This window comes from Marmota monax, unplaced genomic scaffold, assembly GCF_021218885.2.
Source record: "Marmota monax isolate L192 unplaced genomic scaffold, Marmota_monax_Labrador192_F-V1.1 WCK01_AAM20220418_F8-fsc00020, whole genome shotgun sequence".
Taxonomy (NCBI): domain Eukaryota; kingdom Metazoa; phylum Chordata; class Mammalia; order Rodentia; family Sciuridae; genus Marmota; species Marmota monax.
Window position 1 is genome coordinate 20,066,118 of NW_026692912.1, and position 24,533 is coordinate 20,090,650.

General features: G+C 44.1%; 1 protein-coding gene across 5 annotated transcripts in view; it reads left to right on the forward strand.

The window, feature by feature from the left end:
• Positions 1 to 24,533, forward strand: part of Garnl3 (GTPase activating Rap/RanGAP domain like 3) — a 143,802-nt gene that overhangs the window by 101,676 nt on the left and 17,593 nt on the right. For all 5 annotated transcript variants that reach the window (XM_046451190.2, XM_046451191.2, XM_058581776.1 and 2 more), the window contains 9 exons: positions 3,025 to 3,140; positions 4,877 to 4,981; positions 6,138 to 6,212; positions 9,137 to 9,248; positions 13,804 to 13,902; positions 14,251 to 14,367; positions 14,918 to 15,093; positions 16,885 to 17,043; positions 22,317 to 22,383. In XM_046451190.2, the coding sequence (XP_046307146.1) occupies positions 3,025 to 3,140; positions 4,877 to 4,981; positions 6,138 to 6,212; positions 9,137 to 9,248; positions 13,804 to 13,902; positions 14,251 to 14,367; positions 14,918 to 15,093; positions 16,885 to 17,043; positions 22,317 to 22,383 (1,026 nt within the window). The remainder of the gene's footprint in view (positions 1 to 3,024; positions 3,141 to 4,876; positions 4,982 to 6,137; positions 6,213 to 9,136; positions 9,249 to 13,803; positions 13,903 to 14,250; positions 14,368 to 14,917; positions 15,094 to 16,884; positions 17,044 to 22,316; positions 22,384 to 24,533) is intronic.

Sequence of the window (24,533 nt, forward strand, 5' to 3'; positions counted from 1 at the left end):
ATTGTTTCTTTTGCTGAGAAGAAGCTTTTTAGTTTGAATCCATCCCTCTTATTGATTCTTGGTTTTAGTTCCTGCACTACAGGAGTTTTATTAAGAAAGTTGGGGCCTAAATCCGACATGATGGGGCCTACTTTTTCTTTCATTAGGTGCAAAGTCTCTGGTTTAATTCCTAGGTCCTTGATCCACTTTGAGTTGAGTTTTGTGCATGGTGAGAGATAAAGGTTTAATTTCATTTTGTTACATGTGGATTTCCAGTTTTCCCAGCACCATTTGTTGAAGAGGCTATCTTTTCTCAAATGTAGGTTTTTGGCGCCCTTGTCTAATATAAGATAACTGAAGTTATTTGGGTTAGACTTTGTGTCCTCTATTCTGTATCATTGGTCTACAGGTCTATTTTGGTGCTGATACCATGCTATTTTTGTTACTATTGCTCTGTAGTATGGTTTTAGGTCTGAAATAGTAATGCCATTAGCTTCACTCTTCTTGCTAAGGATTGCTTTGGCTATTATGGGTCTCTTATTTTTCCAGATGAATTTCATGATTGCTTTTTCTATTTCTATAAGGAATGCCATTTGGGATTTTGATTAGAATTGCATTGAGTCTGTATGGTGCTTTTTTTTTTTTTTTTTTTTTAGTTATACATGGGCACAATATCTTTATTTTGTTTATTTATTTTTATGTGGTGATGAGGATCGAACCCAGGGTCTCACACATGCAAGGCGAGCACTCTACCACTGAGCCACAACCCCAGCCCCCTGAATAGTGCTTTTGGAAGTATGGTCATTTTGACAATATTAATCCTGCCTATTAAGAACAAGGTAGATCTTTCCATCTTAAGGTCTTCTTTAATTTCTTTCTTTAGCATGTTATAGTTTTCATTGTAGAGGTCTTTCACCTCTTTCATTAAATTTATTCCCAAGTATTTTTTTTTTTGAGGCTATTGTAAATGGGGTGATTTTCCAAGTTTCACTTTCAGCAGATTTGTCACTGATGTACAGAAATGCCTTTGATTTACGGGTGTTGATTTTATATCCAGCTACTTTGCTGAATTCATGTATTAGTTCTAGGACACTTCTGGTGGAATGTTTTGATCTTCTAGGTATAGAACCATATCATCTGCAAATAGTGATAATTTGAGTTTTTCTTTTCTTATCCATATCCCTTACATTTCTTTCATCTGTCTGATTGCTCTGGCTAGAGTTTCAAGAACTGTGTTAAATAGAAGTGGTGGCAGAGGGCATCCCTGAATCCAGCCATTTAAATAGAGCCAATCAGCAGTGACTCATTGGCTCCTCAGAGACTTGGAGGGAAATGAAATGAGAGGTTCCACAGATCTGACATTAAACATATGGAAGGTAGACAGGAAGAGAACAAAGAAGCTGTAGGTGGTGGAGAGGGCACATTGCAGGGACAGAGCCTGGGGCCAGGAATACCAGGAGGACTCAGTGAACTAACAGAATAGGAGAAGCCCTAGAATCAGAAGGCACTTTGAATTCTAAAGAGGATTTAGCAAGAGGAAGGAAGTAGGCCAGGTAGAAAAATGCCTATGTAATGGGAAGTGGAATTTCAACAAAAATCCTGGTTTTTCTCTTAGTCTATTAAAACAAATCATGGATTTTTCTAAGGTAATAGGAAGGAAAAAAATCCCCAGTCACCTAATTAGTGAAAATAATAGCTACACACATAATTTAAATTTCTTAAGAGATATGTTACCTGATACAGTGGCATACTCCTATAATACCAGTGGCTCAGGAGGCTGAGGCAGGAGGATCACAAGTTCAAAGCTAGCCTCAGCAACTCAGTGAGACCCTAAGCAATTTAGTGAGACCCTGTCTCAAATTAAATAAATATAAAAAGGGTTGGAGATGTGGCTCATGGATAAGTGCCCTTGGGTTCAATCCCTGGTGAGAGAGAGAGAGAGAAAGAAAGAGAGAGATTGATTCTGCCCACATAAGCTCAGTTTGTCCCCAGCATACAGATCCTATATAGGTGTCCCCAGAGTTCCATTTTTCAATCTATAAACACTGACCTTCCTTTGACCCTCCTGTATGAGACAACTAATAGTTAATATTTATTCAGTTTAATTTGCCTAAACCTGTACTAACTCTTTATATGTGTTATTTATGTTAAATGGCAACAATCCATAAAAATATGTCTATACTTATTGTATTAGGTTTTATATATATATATATATATATATATATATAAAACTGAAGCCCCAAGAAGCTCAAAATTTTGCTTAAGAATATACAGCCAGGCTGGGTGTGGTGGTGCACACCTGTGATCCCAGCTATTCGGGAAGCTGAGGCAGGAGGATAGTAAATTCAAAGCCAGCCTGGAAAATTTAGCAAGACCCTGTCTTAAAATAAAATTTTAAAGAGGGCTGGGAATGCAACTAAATGATAAAGTGATTTCCTAGCATGCACAGGGCTGTGGGTTTAGTCCCCAGTACTAGAAAAGAGAGAGAGAATGCACAGCTAGTAGCAGAGCCAGGACCCATACCCAAAACTGCCTTGACTTCAGACTCCTGAGCTCATACTTCCTGTTCTGTGCTCTAATACATGACTGCACTTTCTACTTTATTGGCTTTTAGTGTCTGTAATTCACTAAAACCCTACTTCTTTCCAGAAGAAACTTCCATTAGGCTAAGAATCCCAGTATTCTGTTGAAACAATTGTTATATATTTGCTGCATTTTGTTGGAATGACATCTGGTGGTTTGGCCCCTTGTGTTGGATGGGTGGGTAGATGCATGGTGGATTGATGGGTATTTGGTTAAAGAGGTATTTCGGTAAAAGCTTGAAGTCCTACAAGAAAGCCAAGCTTGACATGCCTATGGACTCTGCATGTCTTGGCACAGAGACATTTAGAGGGTTTTTAGTATTCTTCCATGAAGGGACAGTCACATTGATGGTAATACCAGTACTGGGAAGGTAGGTGGTATTCACTGTGAAGGGTCTTCTTGAGAATAACGTTCTTCAGTAGCTACTGATGTTTGCAATCCCCTTTTTACTCTTTGTCATAGTAATTAACGGCGAAAAAGCCACCTTGGAAACCCCAACCTTTGCCCAGAAACGTCGGCGCACTCTGGACATGTTGATTCGATCTTTACACCAGGACCTGATGCCAGATTTGCATAAGGTACTTGGCCCGCGGTCTTCCTTCCCTCCTGTGGGGTGTGAGCTGAGATCATAGTCCTAGCAATGTGGCCCTAGTTAAAGCACAGGTGTCGCCTTGATCCTGTCCGCAGCCACTGCAGCTGACACAACAAGTGGGGTGTCGAGTGCCAACATGAGAAGGCATTTTCACAAAGCTGAGGCCTGTGGAAATCAGGGTGCAAGCAGGGGTGGTTGTAAATGTCAGTCAGCAACATCTGGGCACTGGAGAGTGCTTTTTGGGGTGTTGTCCTTGGTAAACTGCTCAGTGTTTTCTATGCCATGCAGCCAACAATTGGGCAAAAATGGGGATGGAAGGGAGAAATGGAGTACTTTTCTAAGATTTCTTGGCTTGCTCCATAATCAGCACTGAAACTAGCATTTTCATTTCCTGAAAAACCCCCTTAGTGCCAGATATTTCCTAGTCCATGGTATGTCCACACTGATGAGATCTAGCCCTTCCTCAGGGGCACGTGTGAGCTCACCAGGGTCAGAGACTCATTAGTGCAGAATAACATCATCACTGTTTAAAACATTTCCCTATTTAATAAGAAAACACAGGACAAGTAGGGGAATTCCCTTAGAATCTGTGTATTCATTCATGAACTCCTATAGAAATAATTATTCCTGATAATGTAGGTAAAATAAAGGTGTCTGGCTCTCACCCAGTTGAAGTGTAGGATATCAGAAGGAACTGATGTGACCACTGTCCTTTTACAGTACCCTTGCCATCTTCTTGGCTGGTGCTCTGTAACAGTTCTCAGGGAGTCGGCCTGGCTGAAACCAGGACCCTGAAGGGCTGACTTGATAATCTATCAATTCCTTTTCCCCCTAAGGACAAGGAAGGTACCAATGAGTAATGATGCCCCTCAGGTCTTAGCTGAGGTATTGCCACCTTGGCAGGCATCCCCAACCCTCCAGTAGAAGCCAGTCCCCTTAGCCAGTCCTATAAAATGCTCTGCTGTGTCCCAGAGATTTGCCTTGCATAGCAGTGGTCACCTGTGCTAACCATGTCATTAGCTACTAGCTTTCACCCCCACTCGCCTCTGTGCTCCACAAGGACAGAGACAGTGTCTGCCACATCCTTCAAGTCTGGCAGAGGTGTAGGCATTCAGTCAGTGCTTGCTGAGTGGGTGAGGGTACCCGGTTCTCTCACCATGGTCTAGAGGGGACTGTAGCATTGGCCTAGTATGCACCAAGAGCTGTGCTAAGCACCTTACATGTGCCATCTCATTTAATCCTCATAACACACCTGGGAGACAGGTGTCAACTACACAGACTCAAGACTGACCACTTACCCTACATGCCCATGGGGCCTCGGAGGTGTAGTTACGGGGTAGTGTCCTGTAGAATTCAGTGTTGTGTTCCTGAGGCACCACTCTATGGAACAGCATCCTGGAGCTGTGCAGCGTATGGCCCAAGTCACACTGTTAATAAGTCATTGAGTAAGGGGCCTCTGGTTTGCCTGGTCTCAAAGGCCACATCCTCAGCCATTATGCAGTGGGGGCTCCTACCTGTGGACACTTCATCCCCAAGTCTGACACAGACCTGGCACACAGGTGCTCCATAATTGCTTATTGAATGAATACATAAATACAGAGGGTAGAAATAGAACCATCTGGGCAACAGGTCTGTGCATTAAGAGAAGCCAGAGGGTGGGACTTGACCACTGCTTGTGGAATTCACAGCTTATTTTGTTTGTTTGTTTGTTTGTTTTTCCAGAACATGCTTAATAGACGGTCTTTCAGTGATGTCTTACCCGAATCGCCCAAGTCAGCCCGGAAGAAAGAGGAGGCCCGCCAGGCAGAGTTTGTCAGAATAGGGCAGGTGGGTTTTACTCTGAGACCTCTTCTGCAAGACATCCAAAGCAGACACCCACATGCAGAAGCATTTATGTTGCCTGCCGTCGCCACAGCTCCGTGATCTCTCTTAGGATTGCCATGGGAGCCATGAGTGAGATTTTTGAGTGTACAGCTATAGTTCCCTGTAGGTATCGGTGAGAGGACAGCACTCCTTTCAAGGGAGCAGGGACCACTTGCCTGACTCCTAGGAATTTTCTGAAGAGTAGGGAGCCAATTTGGGAAAAGTACCTTGACCCACCCATGGCAAGAGGAAGCACAGAGTGGCAGTTCTGCTCACAGGAAGCCTGAATGTCCACTCTGTTTCCATGAAGCCACTGTCATGCTGTCCCGTGTCCCAGGCCTTGGAGGAACTCATGCTGCCTCTGCCTCAGTCCCATATGATACTAGCGCTCTTCAGCTCCAAGCTTCCTCCCAGATCCCCCATCCCAGCAGGGAAACAGGGGCAGGGGGACTGCCAGCTAAGATAAGGTTTGACAGGCAGTAGGGCACAAGCCGAGGGGGTGGGGGTGGGTGAAGGAGACCCACAGTCAAGGATCTTGGAGGAGAGATCACTTTTTCTAAGACAGGTGCATCGGTCCTTGTTTAAAGATGCCTGGCCTCTCCTTTCAGGGATTCTGAGCCATCAGGTTTGAAAAGGGACCTAGGAATCTGAATTTTCAATGCTCACAGTTAAGAAAGCACAGGGGGTTTTGGGGGGGTTTTTTGTGTATGTTGTATCCTGGGGATTGAACCCAAGAGCACTTAACCACTGAGCCACATCCCCTGCCCTTTTTTATTTTGAGACAGGACCTTACTAAGTTGCTGAGGCTGGCTTTGAACTTGCAGTCCTCTTGCCTCAACCTCCAGAGCTGCTGGGATTACAGGCATGTGCCATCATGCCTGGCTTAGAAATCACAGTTCTTAGAGATGAACAAACTGAAATGATCTGGGCCAGGTCATTGTGACCGGGGCTTCACCCTGTCCCACTAGCTTCATTCTTTATCATTAGGGATGAGTCAGTAGATGAACCTGTAGTCACTCCCACTTATTAAAATATCACATTATTTTCAAATCTCAATTATTTATCCTGCTTTTCTTTTGCTGCCTGATAACAAACTTAAAAGAGATCTCTGTCCCATAAGGCTCTAAAACTGAAGTCCATTGTGAGAGGGGATGCCCCATCAAGCTTGGCCACTTCAGGGATCTGTAAAAAAGAGGTGAGTTGCTGATACTTTCAACTTAAACTGTGAATTTCTTTGTCCTCAGTAAAGTTATTGAGACTCTTTGGAAAAGGCCTTGGGGTGGAAGAAAGAAGAGCTCTGCTCCTACCCAGTCCCAGGGAAAGCCCAGATCATTCAGGCAGCACCTCTGGGTTTCCACTGTGGACTCTTGCAGTCAGCCAGGCCAGTCCTGCGGTGCTCCTCCAACTTGTTGTGCATGTGTGACACCTGGCCATCCTAACCAACTGCAGGTCCTGATGCAGTAGGCCTGGACTGGGCCAAGAGTGGACATCTCTTATGAGCACAGCGCCCTCTAAACAGAGAGGCCCTGGAGTAGGGTTTCCCCAGCGCTGGTGTGTGTGTATGAATCACCCCCAGTTCCTGACCCATTAGGTCTGGGAGAGGCCAAAGGGTTACATTTCTAACTAGTTCCCAGGGTATGGTGAGGCTGCTACGCAGAGGAGACAGGTGGAAACCCCTGTTTAATCTATGGTTCACCAGCCAGAAACCCCTGTGGTCTATTGACTTTCTATTTTCACTTTCCCTGGGGAAAAACTAAGTGATAAAAATAGAACAGGAAAAAAGAAAAACAAATTGCAGTGTGCGCTTACCATATCCATGCTTTTGTACTGTAAAACAATACGCTAAGTTCTTAATTACACTCTGAATAAGTAAGTTAGTTAAATGGAACAGTGTCACATGGTACATCACTAGAGAAGCATTCGTTATAAAAGCAAAAGAATTAAGGAGATATTTATGTAGGTGATAAAGACACAGATGATCTGAGCCTGTATACTTTAAAGTTTGCTTTAGAAAAATGATGAGCTCAAATGCAGTGGATGCCCAAAAACCACCAACAACTTCAGACAATGTACATGGCAAAGCATTCTTTCCCAAGGAGCAGAAATTTCCACTGTCTCTTTCTGTATAGAATAGAACAGTGTTTTCAAGCACTTTGTAAATACCAAATTACAGGAAAATTCAATAACATACTTAAGGAGTTCTTAGATATAGGACTGGGATTGTGGCTCAGTGGTAGAGTGCTTACCTTGCATGTGTGAGGCACTGGGTTCAATTCTCAGCATCACATATAAATAAATGAATAAAATAAAGGTTCATCAACAACTAAAATATTTTTTTAAAAAAAGGTCTGTTGTCCCATAACTTGTTCACTAGTGAACAACAAAGAGCAACCTCCTTATTGCGGTTGGCTTATAACCTGCCACGGGCCATCTTGGAGAAGCACTGCTCCAGAGGACCCCACTAACTTTGTCACTTGGCACTGCAGAAGCCACAGTCCCTCGTGCTATTCCATAGAGCCATCTGTTTCCAAATAACTGGGCTTTGTCAATGTCCTGGGCATCCACTGTTTCATGATCTGTGTTGGTATTCTCAGAGGAGCCCCCCAGAAGTCCTGCACTTGGGCCACATTCCCACTCCACAAAATCTGCACAAGCCTCTCGCCTGGGAGAAGGGGTCTGGGGCATGGGCAAACATTGCCCGTACTCAGATCAGAGCCTCTGTGTGGCTGAATCTGAGTCAATCACTGACACTCCATGCCTTGAGAGTGATTCCTGAGATCTCCTGGTCACTGGCACTCTGAGAACACATGCTCACCATGGACACCCACATACACTGAAATGTCAGTGGCACATTCAGAACATTTTAGATGCAAGTTCTGGGGTTTTACAGATCTCCTTCAGTCCCCATGGATCCTCTAGGGCCCCCAGATCCTAGGGTGAAAACCCCTTTCTCCTTGAGTATCCCCAACTTGTGTCCTTTGGTCCGAAAACAAAGACTTGGTTGTTCTTTCTCAGTGTTATCTCATGCACTGGTTTCTGTGTCTGTCTCCTGGATGACATTTGTATTGGCTTTGCTTTTTCATGTCCTCTTGCTACAAGTGTCAAGCTCAGAATTGCTAGAACTCCTCTTGGGGAAATGCCACTTCAATTAGTGATATGCTCTTGTGTAGCCCTTCTTCAGGTTATAAAATGTTTTCACATTCTTTAGGCAATCTTTTTGGAACAGTGCAGGTCTATCTTAGCAGTTAGGATATTCTTTTTCAATGCTGTAGGTTTCCTAAAGGGGAAGCATGCTTTTCTCTTCTGAGCTAGAAATAAGATACAATGTCCACCCTCAGTGCCCAGGACTCTAAAGGTGGTCCAGAGAGCCTTTCTTCTACTCTCAGGGTGCGAGCATGGCTTCACTGGGTACTTACAGGCACAACTGTGTGTGCACACACAGGTGGACCACACTGGGCCCTTATGTCTGAGAATAATAACTCCTTATGCCTAAAATGAAAATAAAACTAAGATTCAAAGAAGAATTCATGCAGTTTGAACATGGGGGAACAGGAGTCATTTTGTTGGCAACAGATTATTATTATATTTTTCTTTAAGATTTTGTAGCCTTATTGATCAATAAGCATTTTCATATTAAGATAATATCAATTCTTGCATTATGCATGATTGAATGATTTTACTGAATCAGCAACACAGGAATCACAATTTTGAAGTTATGTGGTACCCGCTTTTATGATGAACTAATGTTAATCTCTTAAAAAAAAAAGAAAGAAAAAGAAAAAAGTGCCAATTGGCCCAATCTCCAGGTGTTAAAGAAAACCATTTACTGAGATATTACCAATGTTTTGATTGTCCCAGAAATGTCATTATCACATGGACAGGTCATGGCACCAGAAATGTGGATTCACTGCTTTCCCACTGCATATGGATTTGAAAGGAGATCTTCCTCCTGAGGAAGATGACTGAGTCCAGACCCCAGAGCAACCAGGGTTTGGCATGACCACTCCCATGGCGCATCTGTGTTGCTGTTTCAGGCGTCTGCTCTCTGTCCTTTCCACCTGGGGGCTGCCATGTATTTTCCTGGTGCACTCATTTTCCGATGCTTGTGTTGCCTCGCAGCCTTGGGAGCCCCAGTGTTTCTGCAGTAATTTCCCTCACGAAGCTGTGTGCGCAGATCCCTGGGGCCAGGCCTTGCTGGTTTCCACTGACGCTGGCGTCTTGCTAGTGGATGGTTAGTGAGTAGCTGCTTCTACAAATGTCTTTATTTGTGGGACTCGTAGTACTTCTAAGATGGGTTTCTCCCAATCAACTCTCTTTAGCCCATTGAATGCATGGTCCACCGGGGTGTTAGCAAAGTCTGATTTCCTTATAAAACTAATACCTTGTTTTCAAGGCAAGCAGAGGGTGTATATCCTGAACCAGGCATGCTGGAGGGTGAGTGAGCCTTAGGTTCCTTCCCACATCTCTCATTAGTCCATGGATATTAAATGTAAGAATCTCCGATACAGCCAATACTTATCCTGGTCCCAGCATTTTATCTTAAATCAGAAAATATAGAGCCACTCTCTCAGGAACTTACTCTTGCAAAGCCTTTTTTTTTAAGTTTCTAATTTAAAAAGTGCTTGGTGTCCAAAAGAAATGGTAAGATTCTTAGATAAACCATTTTTGATGGATAGAGAAACAAATATTTTGACAGGGAGGCAGATTTCAACTCAATAGAAAATCAAACTGGCAAGAGAGCACCCTGAAACAGGCCAGCCACCTGGAGCTTGCCCTGGGCTAGAGTGCTGGGGAACAGAAGGGGAGATTTCCGAAAGAGGGGGATGTGGACTCTAGGACAGTGTGGCCCCTTCCAACAACAGGCCTGTTTCGATTATTCCAGACTCCTAATGAATGACAAAAAGAGCTAAACTCTGGCAACAGGTCACCTCCTGGGGCTTCAGTGACAGCCATAGACACAGAGACAGCACCTCAGACTGCACAGAAGCTACTGTCGAATCTCAGGTTGCCATTTTATGAGAACCTGAAAGCCGCCACTATGAGATTCACATGATGGCCTAAGAGCACAGCATCCTGCTGTCCTTTGGCAGGACCTTTACTCCCTCCTTCAGACCCTTGCTCAGCACATGAAGTAACTGCTCTGTGCCGGCCCCTGCTGGAGCGCAGCTAGAGAGAGGCAGTGCTTACGGGGCTTCCTGTCTTGATACTTCTGCTGTGTGTCTTGATCGTGTGCCCATAATCTAATCATATCTACAACAGATTTAATAAAAGGCAGCTCATTTTAAATTCATCTATTCATATTTTAAATCCTTAATTTAGAAACTTTGTGATCTTGGAGAGAATCCAGGGCTGGAGCTAGGGCTCAGTGGTGGAGTGCTTGCCTAACACAAGCAGGGCCCTGGGTATGATCCCTAGCACTAAAAAAAAAAGGAAAAAAAGTAAGAAAAAGGAAATTAACCTCTCTGAGCCTTGAGTTTCTCTAAGTGGGGGGTAGTTTTTTTAAAAGAGGCTGAAAAATTGTTTATAATAATGAAAACTGATGACATTCTTTGGGGATGATGATTACAACTTCAAGGAGAGGATTGTAAGGGCTGTAGGTTAAACCTTTGTTAAGTGTTTAAAGTGTATCAGGCACACGTTAGTAGCAGTTTACTAAATGACAGCTGTAACCTTTACTATGTTCTTAGGAATTTGCTTAAAGTTAACAAAATCCTTAGATTTTGCCAAAAGTACAACTAAATTTTTTTTATTAAAAAAAAATGGCCTTAAAGGCTCATTTCAGTCTGTTTTGTAGATGAAGAAATGAGACTTGTCTAAGATCACACAACTGGCTGGTGGGTGGCACATCTGGAACCAGGACTCAAATGTGATCCTAGTCCAGTGTTCTTTCCACTAACTGCATTCCATTAATACTAAATTAAACACCACTGATGTTTTCATCTCTACCTTGACACAGATTTCCGAAAACATAGTCCTGGGCAAATAAGTATTAAAACTTTTGTGATTAGGGACTGGGATTATGGCTCAGCGATAGTGCACTTGCCTAGCATGGGAGGGACATGGGTTTCAGCCTCAGTACCACATAAAAGTAAAGGCATTGTGTTGTGTCCATCTACACCTAAAAAATAAATATTTTTTTAAAAAAACTTTGTGATTAAAAGAGCGTTAGGTCCTCTGTTTGCCTTTTTGGGAATGAAACACATATTTCACTATGAATATTGATAAGGCTTACCTAAATCAGAAGAAATTCTATTTTTTAGAAATGTAAAATCCAAATTGAGATTACCAAAACCTTTTCTGAAATTTTCATAGTTGTGGATTTAAAATTTGACAGTGGTATCAGGCATAATGACTATTGTGATTTTCTAGGAAATTCTATTCTTCCAAACCTGGAAGAAGTCGTCTTCATCTGGTGGTGGCTGTAGACATCCACCACCAGCTTAGATTTATTACACAGATCATGTTTCTCAAGTCCTGATTATGCAGTAGTTCTTCCCTGTCTGTTTTTGCTAAAAAGGAGAATAACCCTGAGGCTTGCTGAGTACTCCTTATTGTGCCATAATTCTCCAATTTCTTTGTTTTTCTTCTTCAGTCTACACTTAATCATATTATGAGTCATCTCTGAATGAATCTGTCCATTTCGTTTCAGTCTGAGTTCCACTATATCCCATTAGCCTTTGCTTCATTTCATTAGATTTACCCCTTGAGAGTATGCTCCTGTCAAGGTCATTGTTAAAAATTAAGGTCCTTTGCACTCTAGTATAGCAAAACCTATTTTGAAAGGACCTGAGTACTGACTAAATATGCTATTGCCATGCATTTGGGTTTTACAGTAATAGAAAAGCTGACTCTGAAAGATTGTATCTTCATACAGAGATTACAGGAAGGAAAAAATTATCTGGCAGCCATTAAACCCACCTTTTCCTTTCTTCTGTCCTCACTGCTCTACCTTTCTGTGCTGTGTATAAACCTGTTCAGCCCTCTGAGAATGGTTGATGGGAAATAAATGCTCACCTGCTCTGTGTGCAGCTTGGCATGCAGCGTGCAGTGGACCTGTTTTCAATGTAAAATGAAGTTCTGTCATCACTCATGGCTCCACATGTTAAAGAGTGGACACATTCTCAACATCTCTGAGCCCCAGGTTCCTCATTTGTTAAATGCGAATTTTACAAGTCCACACCTAATGAGGTCACGGGAACATTTCAATTAAATAACAGACAAAACTCCAAGCATGAGGGTCTAGCAAGAAGTAAGCACTTAGAATGTGTGATCTGCCCTTGCTGATGCTGCAGTTATCCCGCAAAATGAAATAATTCTAATTATTTAGCCAAATATGGTGGTAGATTTTTTAGTGATCATCTCATGTTCTGAGTAATTAAGTGTGACCGGTAGCATTACAAAGACCCTAAGAATCGATTCCTTTTTGTGGAGGCCTGGTGTAGAGGAGGAAGGAAAGTGGCTGCTGAGCTGTCATAAAATTTACATCTACCCCAGGAATTAAAGAGGAACTGGAGGAAAGCCCTGTGTGATTGAGGGGAACTAGAGACAGGCCATATGCCTAATATGAGTTTAGCAGCCTCTATGCTGTGACAAATCAGAGCCTCCCAGGCCAGCAGAAGCAGAAGACCCCCTCCATACTACCTAATACCTGGGGTGGTTATCAATCCTGCTCCTTCTTTCATCTCATTCAGGGAAGGATGACTCCCAGCTACACTTGGATTTCTGAAAGAGGCAAGATCCTTAGGGCCCCTTGCACCTAAATTATAATGAAGCAAACCAACCCAAACCCACAGCAGAGCCCTTAAAGACTAAATACAAATGAAGAACGAGCTGGGCACCTCTGCCTAAAATGACTACACTCTGCCTGTTCACCTCTGCTTGGTACTCTGGCTTATGGAACACCCTAAGTCATTCTTTAGTCCCCTGTGTACTGGGGTCCCCCAGAGACAAAGTAATTATTAGCCATTAAGTTCCCAGTAAATAACCTTAAAAACAAATCCTGTGTGTAATTGCAACATTTTAAATCCAGTTAGACCTTAAATCTTTCTGAGCATTTACACTTATATTAGTTTTTCCTATTATTTGCACAACTTAATTGATATTTTTCTATTATTTTATTTTTATCTAAAAAGGAGATTTCAGTTTTCTGTATGGAAAAATATTGAAAATTTATAAGCAAACTACTGTTGATGCAGACCCATGGCATGCTAGGATAGGGTGGATATATCTGTATCCATTTTAAATACAAAAAGGAAAATTTAATTTTGCTTTCTTGAGAAATATACAAAATGATCTAAGATATGATGTACTTTCAAATGGTACATGAAGATAAGAAAACATTTAAGAGAAATGGATGTTTTTATTCCTTTTCTTTTCTTTTCTTTTCTTTTTTTTTTTTTTCTTTTTTTACTTTGAGTGTTCAGTCCTTTGGTACAACTCCAATAAAATGGGATTGAGAGATGTTGATTTTTATTTGATGATCACTGAGGAAAAGAATATAGTTTTCAAGTCCTTGCTGCTATGCCCTGTAGAGTTCTGGATGCCTTGGGAAAGGGCTTATCATTGCTTCTACCTGAGCTGAGAACACAGTGCTCAGGGTTCACCTGCCCAACGGACTTTGTGAGAGCTCTAGAAGCCTGCTCCTGCTTACCTAGAAAGAACCAGGCCCCTTCCCCAGCAGGCACTTGTCATGGGTTGCAAAGCACAGGACGGTTGCAGGGGCTGATAACCAGGTTGTGGGATTGGATAACCAGTTGCAGGAGCCAGTAACCAGCTTTCTCTTCCAGATGACCTTCCATCCGTGCCTGTGTTTGACAGAACTCTGCCAGTGAAGCAGATGCATGTGCTGGAGACTCTGGACCTTCTGGTTCTCAGAGCAGACAAAGGTGGTACCACCTCAGTGGCATGCTCTGGGAGGGAGGAAACAAGTGGCCTTCTTCAGCCTACACCAAGGGTCACTGGGGTTTGACTGCATAGGCTTGGCCCCAGTTTCTTTCCCAGTGTCAGTACTGGGGCCTTTTGGTGGCCCATTTATTCAGGGTGAGGCAGAGCAGTGGAGGAAAGAGGGGCACATCCATGATACGAGGGGTGCATCCATGATACGTGAGTAAGGGTGGCGTGGGGTGTATTGAATTTCAGAACACTTCCTGCCCTGTTCCCTGCTGTCCAACCTTGGAACTCCTCCAGGTCCTGTTATCTGACCATCTAATCTGCCCTCTTCCCATTGTCACCAGGGAAAGATGCCCGCCTCTTTGTCTTCAGGCTGAGTGCTGTGCAGAAGGGCCTCGAAGGCAGGCAGACTGGGAGGGGCCGGTCTGACTGCAGAGAGAACAAGCTGGAGAAAACCAAAGGTGACTCGGATCTTCCTGTTGGCTGTTTCTGTTCAATTCATTTATTTATCTTAGACTACCCAAGTTTTACTTAAAGTAAAAATGAGTAGGAATTTGGTTTTTATTGGTTTGTTTTTTTACTTGCAAAAAAGATATAAAGATAGAATTAGGTTTCCTTAAGAAGCTTGAAAGATAGAAAAGCATATTGAGGACTAGGAGAAATCCGAGGCACTACATTACAGGTCTTGGAGGTGAGTCAACCTCCATTAGCAAATTTGGGAGTAAAGATGTTTTTAGACTTTGGTTCCTGGAGCTCAGATCACCCTCCATCTAAGTCCTGTCCTGTAATAGGTAGGAGCCATGTCCACACACTGAAGGGAATATGACTCTCTTAATTCTATCTCATTTGCATGTCAGGTCTCCATTTTGCCTGGTGTCAGAAACATTCTTAGTCCATTTCCTGAGTTATGCTACTTCCCAGGGTTCTTAGGAACCACTTCCAAATTGTCAAGGCCTGGGAACTTTCAAACCCTTTTGTCGTGTGTTGCGTATCATCCGTTTTTCTTCCCAGGCTGCCACCTATATGCCATAAATACTCACCATAGCAGAGAACTGAGGATCGTGGTTGCAATTCGGAATAAACTGCTTCTGATCATAAGGAAACACAACAAGCCAAGTGGGGTGACTGGTGTCTCATTGTTATCTCCCCTGTCGGAGTCACCTGTTGAAGAATTCCAGTACATCAGGGTAGGTTTTCTCTTCCCATGGCTTCTCTCAGGACCAGGGTGTCATGAGATCACTCCCTCCTTCCAGCCATGAGGCTGCTCAGTGACCAGCTAGGGAGCCCTCATCTCTGGCACCCTCATTTACCCCACAAGTCAAAGGTAAAAACTTATTCATTGCAGCAAACCCAGGGGGGACCATGCTAGGCACCAAGAAGATGCAGCTGTGACCCAAGCAAAGCCTTTGTGCTCACCGGCATAGCTTTTTAAAGAATCTGTGCTGGCTTGATACTAAGAATAAAAATAAAGTCAGCTAGGGGGACAGAGGCTGATGAAGCAGGGAATTGGGATCACTGTTTTAGATGAACCAATAAGCCCTCCCTGAAAAGGTCACCTCTAAGCAGAGACCCACAATAGGTGTGGAGTGAACCATGAGGATACCTGGGGAAAGGGTATTCCAGGCAGGAGGCGGTAAGCCAAGGGCCCTGAGGCCTATGGAATGCCTAGTCTAGAGACGTGGGTGGCTGGAACTGAGGGGCCATGGCAGGCAGCAGACTCTCTAGCATCCTGAGGCCCTTTATAAGGCTGTTGGTTTGGGCTCTTGAGTGGGATGGGAAGCTCCTGGAGGTTTGAAGCAGAGATGTGGCATGTTTTTAAAAGATGGTTCTGGCAGAGTTGTACATTCCTGTAATCCCAGCAACTCAGAAGGCTGAAGCAAGAGGATTGCAAGTTTGAGGCCAGCCTCAGAAACTTAGTGAGACCCTATCTCAAAAAAAATAAAAAGGACTGGCAGGGCATGTAGTTCAGTGGTAAAGTGCCCCTGGGTTCAATCCCCAGTATCACCCCCTCCCAAAAAAAAAGGGAAATAAAGAAAAGAAACAATGATGGTCTGGCTACCAGGTAGAGGAGAGCACAGGGGCCAAGAATGGAGACCCATGTAGGCACAAGACAGCAGTGGTTTTGGTGGCTGGAGAGGTGGGAGTAAGCTCTGGGAAGAGCCACCTTGCTCACCCTTGTCAGAGGTATGTTGTAGATTTTGAGGTGCAGCCTTGGGAGAGACACCCTTGAAAGTGAAGTCCCTTCGCTCAGCTTCCTGTCTCATATCTTTTCACAAGTACAGCAAATTAAGCTATGAAATAGGAAAACATTGGACTTTAAAGCTGAGTGTTTCTATAGGTGAGCTGAGAAATTATTTTTGCTTTGATTTAGGCCTGGATTATAATATCAGTTTCTGCTATTATTCAGTTGAGAGGGACAGAACAGCATGACACTTAAAACAAATTAAAATCTTGGTCCAACTAGGTGTCAACCTTCTTCAGCCAACCTAGTTGGCTGTTTTAATGAATGTTTACGTATATAGTGTGACTGAAGTCAGATTTCCCAAGTTCAAATCTTGGTTCTGTCTACCATGTATGAACTCTGACTGTGGGCCAGTTGCTTGACTTCTGAGCCTCAGTTTCCTAATCTGTAACTAGAACACCACCATACCTACTACAAGGGCTCGTTACAAAGATTCAATGAAACTGCGCCTGGCATGTGTTATTTGCGATTATTATTGCAATCCCAGAACAGACTGCATGAAGGCTAAAACCCACCGTACCTTAGGATCCAATTTGTAATAGAGGTCTCAAGGACACATTATGGGAGGCAGTAGTGTGGTAGGACCCCTGGCTCCTTCTTCCCACCCTGACCCTGCCTTCCTGCAGCAAGGCCTCTGCAGGGACCTCTTCTGGAAGGAGACAGCAGGGGGTGGAGGCTGACATGAAGGTGGCTGCTCCTGTCCTAACCTGTCTCCTACTCATCATCACCCACACAGGAGATCTGTCTGTCCGACTCCCCCGCAGTGATGACCTTGGTGGACGGGCCAACAGAAGAAAGCGACAACCTCATCTGCGTGGCTTACCGACACCAGTTTGATGTGGTGAACGAGAGCACAGGGGAGGCCTTCAGGCTGCATCATGTGGAGGCCAGCAGGGTAAGGCAATGGTTTCAGGGACAGTGGGAACCAGGAGAGATGAGGAGGTGTGTCTTCTAACTTCGGATGCTGTGACTCCAATTTCTTTCTGATTGCATACCGTGTATCTGTATTATGTAACATGCTATTTAGGCTGAACTACATGAAGCTGCCATCTTTGTAGATCAGAAAGATTCATCTAATAACAACCATCCTGTCGCCCTGCTTAGCTTTTCCAGATCTCAGCCACCCAGATCAAGCCTCTGTATATTTCCAAATAAATGACAGGGAGAATCCAAAAGCAGAATATAACTAACAAAATAAATGAGAATAGTAGATTGCTAATGCATCCAGGGAAGGCCTTTGGAATTCAAGCTTGCTCTCTGTGGCCCTGCAGATTCACAGCTTGAGGACTAGGTGGCTATGATGGTCATAGCACCCTTCTCCAGCCCCTTAGGGGCCCAGAAGAAAGAAAGATGGGGCAGAACCCCATTAGGAGAGTGAGAGCAGGTCAGCACTGGAGGTTCACATCCCTGACCCAGGATGCAGGGAGAACAAGGATTTCTGTTTTGAGACAATCTATGGCCAACCAAAATTGTTCTGTAGCTTTAATGATGACTGCGTGAGGTCTCTATTGCACAGAGGTGAGCACTCACCACCCTGAGGCCTGGAACCTGTGCACTGGGGATGGCTTCACATGACCTTAGCACGTCACAGAGCTCCTCAGCCTGTTAACCACTGTGAGGTTGAGGACAGCCTGATAGATGGAGCTGCTTGAAGCTCACATGGTCACTGTGAACCAGCATCCTGCTTAGTTACGAAGGACAAGCAGAATGGGGGCATTACCCCAGAGAAAATAGAGTTCCTCAGGAGAGCTTCCAAGCCCACAGGCCGACCCCAGACCTGTTCCACTGAATCAGACCATAGAACTCCTTCCAATTCGGCTTTATAAATAGTACTGGTATGTGTTCTATCTAAATATTCATTAAAATTTCTAATTACTGGGCTGGGGTTGTGGCTCAGTGGTGGAGCACTTGCCTCGCCTGCGTGGGACACTGGGTTCGATCCCCAGCACCACATAAATAAATGAAATAAAGGTATTGGATCCATCGATAACTAAAAATTTTTAAAAAGATGTTAAAAAATTGCTAAATTACTATTTTAAGAAAACTTAGGACCTAATTAGAGCAAGGTTTTAAGAGAACAGAAAAATTAGAAGTAGAAAGATCTAGATCTGATTAGGAAGTCTTTCTGTCTCCAGCTGTGTTCCATCACAAAGGAGTCTGGCATTTCTCCTCTCTGTGTTGGTGCTTCCTAGACTGACTGCAGTTGGAGTCCTTGGAGGAGCTTTAAAAGCCACGATGCTCATGTCCCTCCCTAGAGATCTCACTGGTCTGAGAGGTGACAGGGGCTGGGGGAGTCTTAAAGGTGATTTTAATGTTCAGCCAAGTGTGGAGCCAGTGGTGTGCTCCGTCATCCTTCTCCACCCTGGTGGCAATTGGGAACTTTAAAAAGCTCTGTTCTGACCCCAGGCAGGACAATCAAATCAGAATTCACTTGGGAACCAAGATTTTTTAATTTCCCCAGGGCGCAGGAGAAGGATTCTATTCTGCCGCTCTGCCTCTCCACCCCAGCAGTAGCCAGAACCTGTGTCACTGGAAACATGGGCCAGCAGTAGCCTGGGCCTCTCTCAGGGGCCTGTGACCTCCACCAGCCCACTTAGTTCTCAAAGAAAGCCCAGTCGGTCCTTTGAAATTCTTGCCACATTCTTGCTTTTCAGAACTCTATCTGACCCACAAAAAGAGGCAGAAAGATCATGGTCTTCAGGTCTATGTTCATGTCTTGTCCCTGACAACCAGTCTCCCAGGACTTGACCTGCCTTTTCTTTTTCCTTTCTTTCTTTCTTTATTTTATTTTATTTGTTTGTTTGTTTGTTTATTTTGGTACCAAGGATTGAACTCAGGGACACATGACCACTGAGTCACATCCTCAACCCTATTTTGTATTTTATTTATAGACAGGGTCTCACTGAGATGCTTAGCACCTCACTTTTACTGAGGTTGGCTTTGAACTCGCGATCCTCCTATCTCAGCCTCCTGAGCAGCTGGGATTACAGACGTGCATCACCATGCCCAGTTTGACATGACTTTTTTAATGGACAAGTACTCATCTTATTTCAGAGACACTTCCTGGCATGTTCTGGTTTAAAACAAATCACACTCTAGTGGTTGATAATTGTACCATTTAATGATTATTCATCAGGGTTAGTATAGAGAAAAATCATTTTATTAAATTCTTTCACGTGACAGTTATTGTGTGCTTATATACCCTGATCACTCACTAGAGTGCTTCTGAATTCTTTTCTTTTGATTCATAAAGGCCCAGGAAAAATTGGGTTTGAATCAGTTTTCCTTGATGACCTCCACATTTTGTTTTTATGACAGTAGTAGAAAATAATTCTAAAATTCTCTTTTCTTCAATGTGCTTTTTAAAAAGCAAAAAAAAAAGGAAAAAAGAAAAACAGCCCTTCTCTGGGTCCTGACTGGGAGATGGTCAGTGTGCACAGTCTTCCAGCAGCACACGGGCATCTGTGGAGCCCTCGCTAAGCAGGCATGTGCCAAGGTGTACACAGTTATGCCTCTTTGCAAAAAGGAACTTGCTGTCTAATTGGGGTGCTAGGTCCTAGAGAATGGAAAAGGTGGTGAGCAGCATGGTTGTGATAGTTAGTGAGAAGCAGACCCATCAGGAACAGACTGGCCTTTACCAAGAGGTTCTTGTCCTCCACAACCATGCAGAGAGCCAGTACAGAGTCGTGGGGATTCAACTCATGAAGTGGCACTCGCTGGTGCCAGCTCTGCAGTGTGCCAGTACTGATCAGAGTGGCCTAGTTTCCTACCCCTTTCTTCCCCTCTTCCCAGCCACCACTTGATTCCCATTTCAGATTCACTCCACCTCAGGTTCTGAGACAATCCCAGTTTGAGAGAAGGCAGGTCTAAGCATTAAACAGCATCCTGAAAGTCAAGTGCCTGTACCAGTAGGTGCCTGTACCAGTAGGCCTACAGTGACCTACTGCCCCAGCTTTAGCAGCCAACCTTGGCCTCATTCCCAAAACCAGGGTATACTCTGGAAGGAACTGCAGTCCTGGGAACTGGACCTGGGGTTCCAGTTGAAACTGGGCCCATATCCTATCTTCAGCCACCCAGAGCCCAGTGGTTCTCAGCTGGGCTAACTTAGAACCCCATGGGAGGGTTGACCACTGAGCCAGTAGCAGCTGCCTCTTCCAACTGGGGCAAGGGGCAGCAGGGCCAGACTCCACTTCCTGCAAGTCTGTGTTTGAGATTTTTACAACAACCATGTTACTTTTCTTTTTAATATTTATTTTTTTAGTTGCAGTTAGACATAATACCTCATTTTATTTATTTATTTTTATGTGGTGCTGAGGATCGAACCCAGAGCCTCGCATGTGCTAGGCGAGGGCTCTACCACTGAGCCACAACCTTAACCCACCATGTTACTTTTAAGATTTTAAAATGCCAAGAAAATAATCTACTTCTTTTTTTTAAAGAGGAATTTTTTTAACCTTCATTTTATTTTTATGTGGTGCCGAGGATCGAACCCAGCGCCTCATGCATGCTGGGCGAGCGTTCTACAGCTGAGCCACAACCCTAGCCCCTATAATCTATTATTTTTTTTGAATTTTTTTAAATTTATTTTTTAGTTGTAGTTGGACACAATGCCTTTATTTTATTTATTTTTATGTAGTGCTGAGGATTGAACCTAGGGCCTCGCACGTGCTAGGCAAGCGCGACCACTGAGCCACAACCCCAGCCCAATATCTATTATTTTTAATCAAATAAAAATCCAACGCTGTGGCCTACCCCAGACCTCCTCCATAGGGGTCTCTAGGAGCAAGAACCCAGAAATATAGGTTTTAAAGCACCACAGTTGAGTCTGGTATCCTCACCTGGTTAGGAAAACAGTGCTGGGGAGTGACACCTTCCAGGCCCACTCCTAGGATGCAGACAGGTATATGTGTCAAAGCATGAAAGGGATCTCATTGTGGTGAATGCTAGTGAAGGTCTGATCAGAGTGGCAATACCCAAGGAGAACATGGTCAAGTCCAAGTCACGGTCTTCTGTCCTTGAACTCCCCTGGGGTTGGAGCCCACCTGCCCTACCACCTGAATCTGGTCATCTGTCAGCAGTCCTGCAACCCCTTGCTGGACTTGCTTGAGGCCAGCTTCCCCTCCTCACCCCCAGGTCCCCTGCTTAGGGCACAGACCTTGGTCTAGAAGGCTTCCTGCACATCCCCCTCTGCTGACACAGCCTCCCACCCCACCCACCCCAAACACACTCACAGGCTCTATCACCCAACCAGAGGCTGTCTAGGTCTCTGTGCCCCTGCGGTTAGGTTTTCCATAATTACAATAATCACGCCACCAATGAATGAGTGCTTCTCCATACCAAGCCCCATTTTATAGCATGTCATGGCATTATGTCTTAGAATCCTGAAAGGGAAACTGAGGTTCAAGTTACATAGCTATTAAGTGGCAGAGGCAGGATTGAAGCCAATCTGCCTGACTCCAAAGACCATGCCCTTGAACCCAGCATGCTTTTGTCTCCACAGTCAGCACAGGGTGAGGGGCAGGGACCCAGGTCTGGCAATGTAGCACACAGCCCCTTCCCTCAGAAAGCTCAGTCTAGCTGAAGAGACACATTCCTGCAGCACAGCCTCGAGCTGAGGGAGTAATAAAACTGCCCACCACCCACTGGGACCCTCAGGGGTCTGAGAGGACCCAACGACTGGCTCACTGGAACAGGCTCCATAAGGCTCTACTGAGCGTCTATAAGTACCAGGCCTTGTGCACAATGCCTGCACAATTTGCCTCACAAGCTCCTCAATGGGTATCTGTGGCACTTTCCAGCTGAGGTCTTGACCACCTCCCTGAGCCTCACTTTTGTCATCTGTAAAATGGGAGTAGTGCTATCCACTTTCCAGGGCTGTTTGAGTGTGAAATGAATCCCCAGGCAGAAATGCTGGTGAGCAAGGCTTTCCTGAGGGCATGAGAAGGCAACGAGGACGTCCTGGGGTGAGGGGGAAGTGGCACCTTTCCTGTATTTCACGCCTCCAGTGAACATATCCAGGTGGTGCTCTGGGCACTGCTGAGGCCAAAAGACAGCATAGCACCCTAGTGTCAGAGGGCCAAGGGTGCCGCCAGACACCTGCAGCTTGAGAAAGTCTTTTCCAAGTGTCATTGTCCCACCCGCCACTACCACTGCCCATTGTCATTGCAGGTTAATTTTGTTGCAGCTATTGATGTGTACGAAGACGGAGAGGCCGGCCTGCTCCTGTGCTACAACTGTAAGTCGAGGCTGTGTTCTTATTCGCATTTGCCCTGATGGGCAACTGAAAGGGACTTGTCCTTAGATTTGCCTGATGAATTATCCTGGGTTCAAACTGCACTCTAGAAAGCAGCTAAAAAACATGTCCCTCCCTGGATCTCTGCTGTGCCTCAGACCTCTCAGAGATGCTGTCTCCAGGATGTGCATCAGTCAGGGGCCCTTGCTGTGTGCCATGGGCTGTGCTTAGTGCATAGTGGTCATTGTCTCATTTAATGCTCACTGCAGACGCCTGCAGCAGATGTGCTAACTCTTTCAAGGTCATACAACCTCAAAGCATCAACCTCAAAACACTTGGGACCCTCTTGATTTCAGAGTCCCAAATTTTAACCACTGTTACTGCAGGTTGAGAATCCCTCATCTGAAATTTTTGGGTCCAGAAGTGTTTCAGTTTCAGATCTCTAGGATTTCAGAGTATTTGCACATACACGATGACATATATTGGGTCTGGGACCTACATCTAAACACAGAATTCATTTATGTTTCATATATAATCTATGTAATTTTATTCACTATTTTTCATGCATGTCCATGTTGACTGTGACCCATCACGTGAGGTCAGGTGTGGAATTTTCCACTTGTTGATGCTCAAAAAGTTTTAGGTTTGGGGCCATTTTGGATATCTGATTTGGCAATTTGGGCTGCTATATCCTGATTTTGTGTTTCTTGGGTGTTAATGAAGTCAGCATCGGCCTGGGCCAGCCACAGCTGACTTAGTTTAGGTTAGGTGGCAGAGTGGATTTTGGAACCAAAGATATGAGGTAATGTGTTTGAGAATTTTCAGCATTTCAAAAGGTAATATTGCACTTTAATAAGAAGGGTTTTTTTATACTAAAAATAATAATAATAATAATTCTCTGTGTAAGTTTGCCCAGACTTAACTAAAACATATTTTCCAGCCTAAACTTGTATCATTTTAGTATAGTGATGCTGGTTATAGCTCATGAATCAGATATTTTAATAAATTAATTTGTAATGAACAAATATGAAAAAAAATCAATTAAGCAAAGAAATTTGGAAATGTTTTCAAAATTCAAGATTTATGGGGCATAAGTTAGGGGAAGGTAGTTGCAAGGCAGGAAGTGCTTTACAGTCAGTCAGTCACTCGGGACATATTTTATCCACAGGTTTTAACTTAAAATTTTCTCAAAAAAATGGGTCTTTAAAGTGTGGTCTTTTGATTTTGAAAAATATATGGGGAAAGAAACTGTAACAAAAAAAGCTAAAAATAAAAAATAAATGAAACAAAACCATTTTTTTTAATTAAAAAGAAAAACATAACAATGATGTAAAAATGGTTGTGGTGGTTGTTTTTGTTTCATTTTCAAAAGGACAGGGGAAGCTTAGGAGAAAGAGAAGCAGAGTGGGTTTTAGGATAAGAGATTAACCCAAACAGAAAGCTCGAACACCAATGCAAGTGGTGTCCCCTCTGCCACTGAGAAGCTCGACTGAGCAGTCTGTGCCCACTCAGTGGCTTCCATGCCACGTGTGATGGGAGTGGCCCCTTGGTCTCCTGGAGCCCTTCCCTGGCTGCATGATGTCCCTCTCCAGCCTCTGGTGTCATCTGAGGTCGGGGTGGGTGTGTGTCTTTTCACAGACCCCATATCAGAAGGTAGCATCTGTGTGCACCCATACTCCATAGGAGCCCAGGCTTTGGCAGTGCCAGGGCTTCCAAAGTCATGCCCTTTTCTTTGGACCAGGAGTCTGGCATTCCTTTTTTATCTCCCTTTCTCCCAGAAGGTTGCAGGTACCTGGTGAACAGCCCCAGAGAACCCGAGTGCTCTCCCTGTGGTTGCCAGGTGGCCCTGTCACTCCTTCCCATGACAGCCCTCACTTGGGTTTGTCCACATTCTTGTCTTGGTCACAGACACTTGTGCAGTGAAGGCCCTTCTCAGCAAGGCCCTTCTCAGCAAGGTGCTGCAGAATGATTGACTCCCCCAAAATTTGAAGCTGATTTTTATCACGTCAGCTTCTTTTTATTAAAAAAAAGTAAAATTTATAATACCTTTTATAAACCCAGAGTTTTATATAGAAAAAATCATTACCTCACATATGTTAATGATGACAATATTTTGTAACAGATTGTGACTTCCAGTTATATGTTATTTGAGA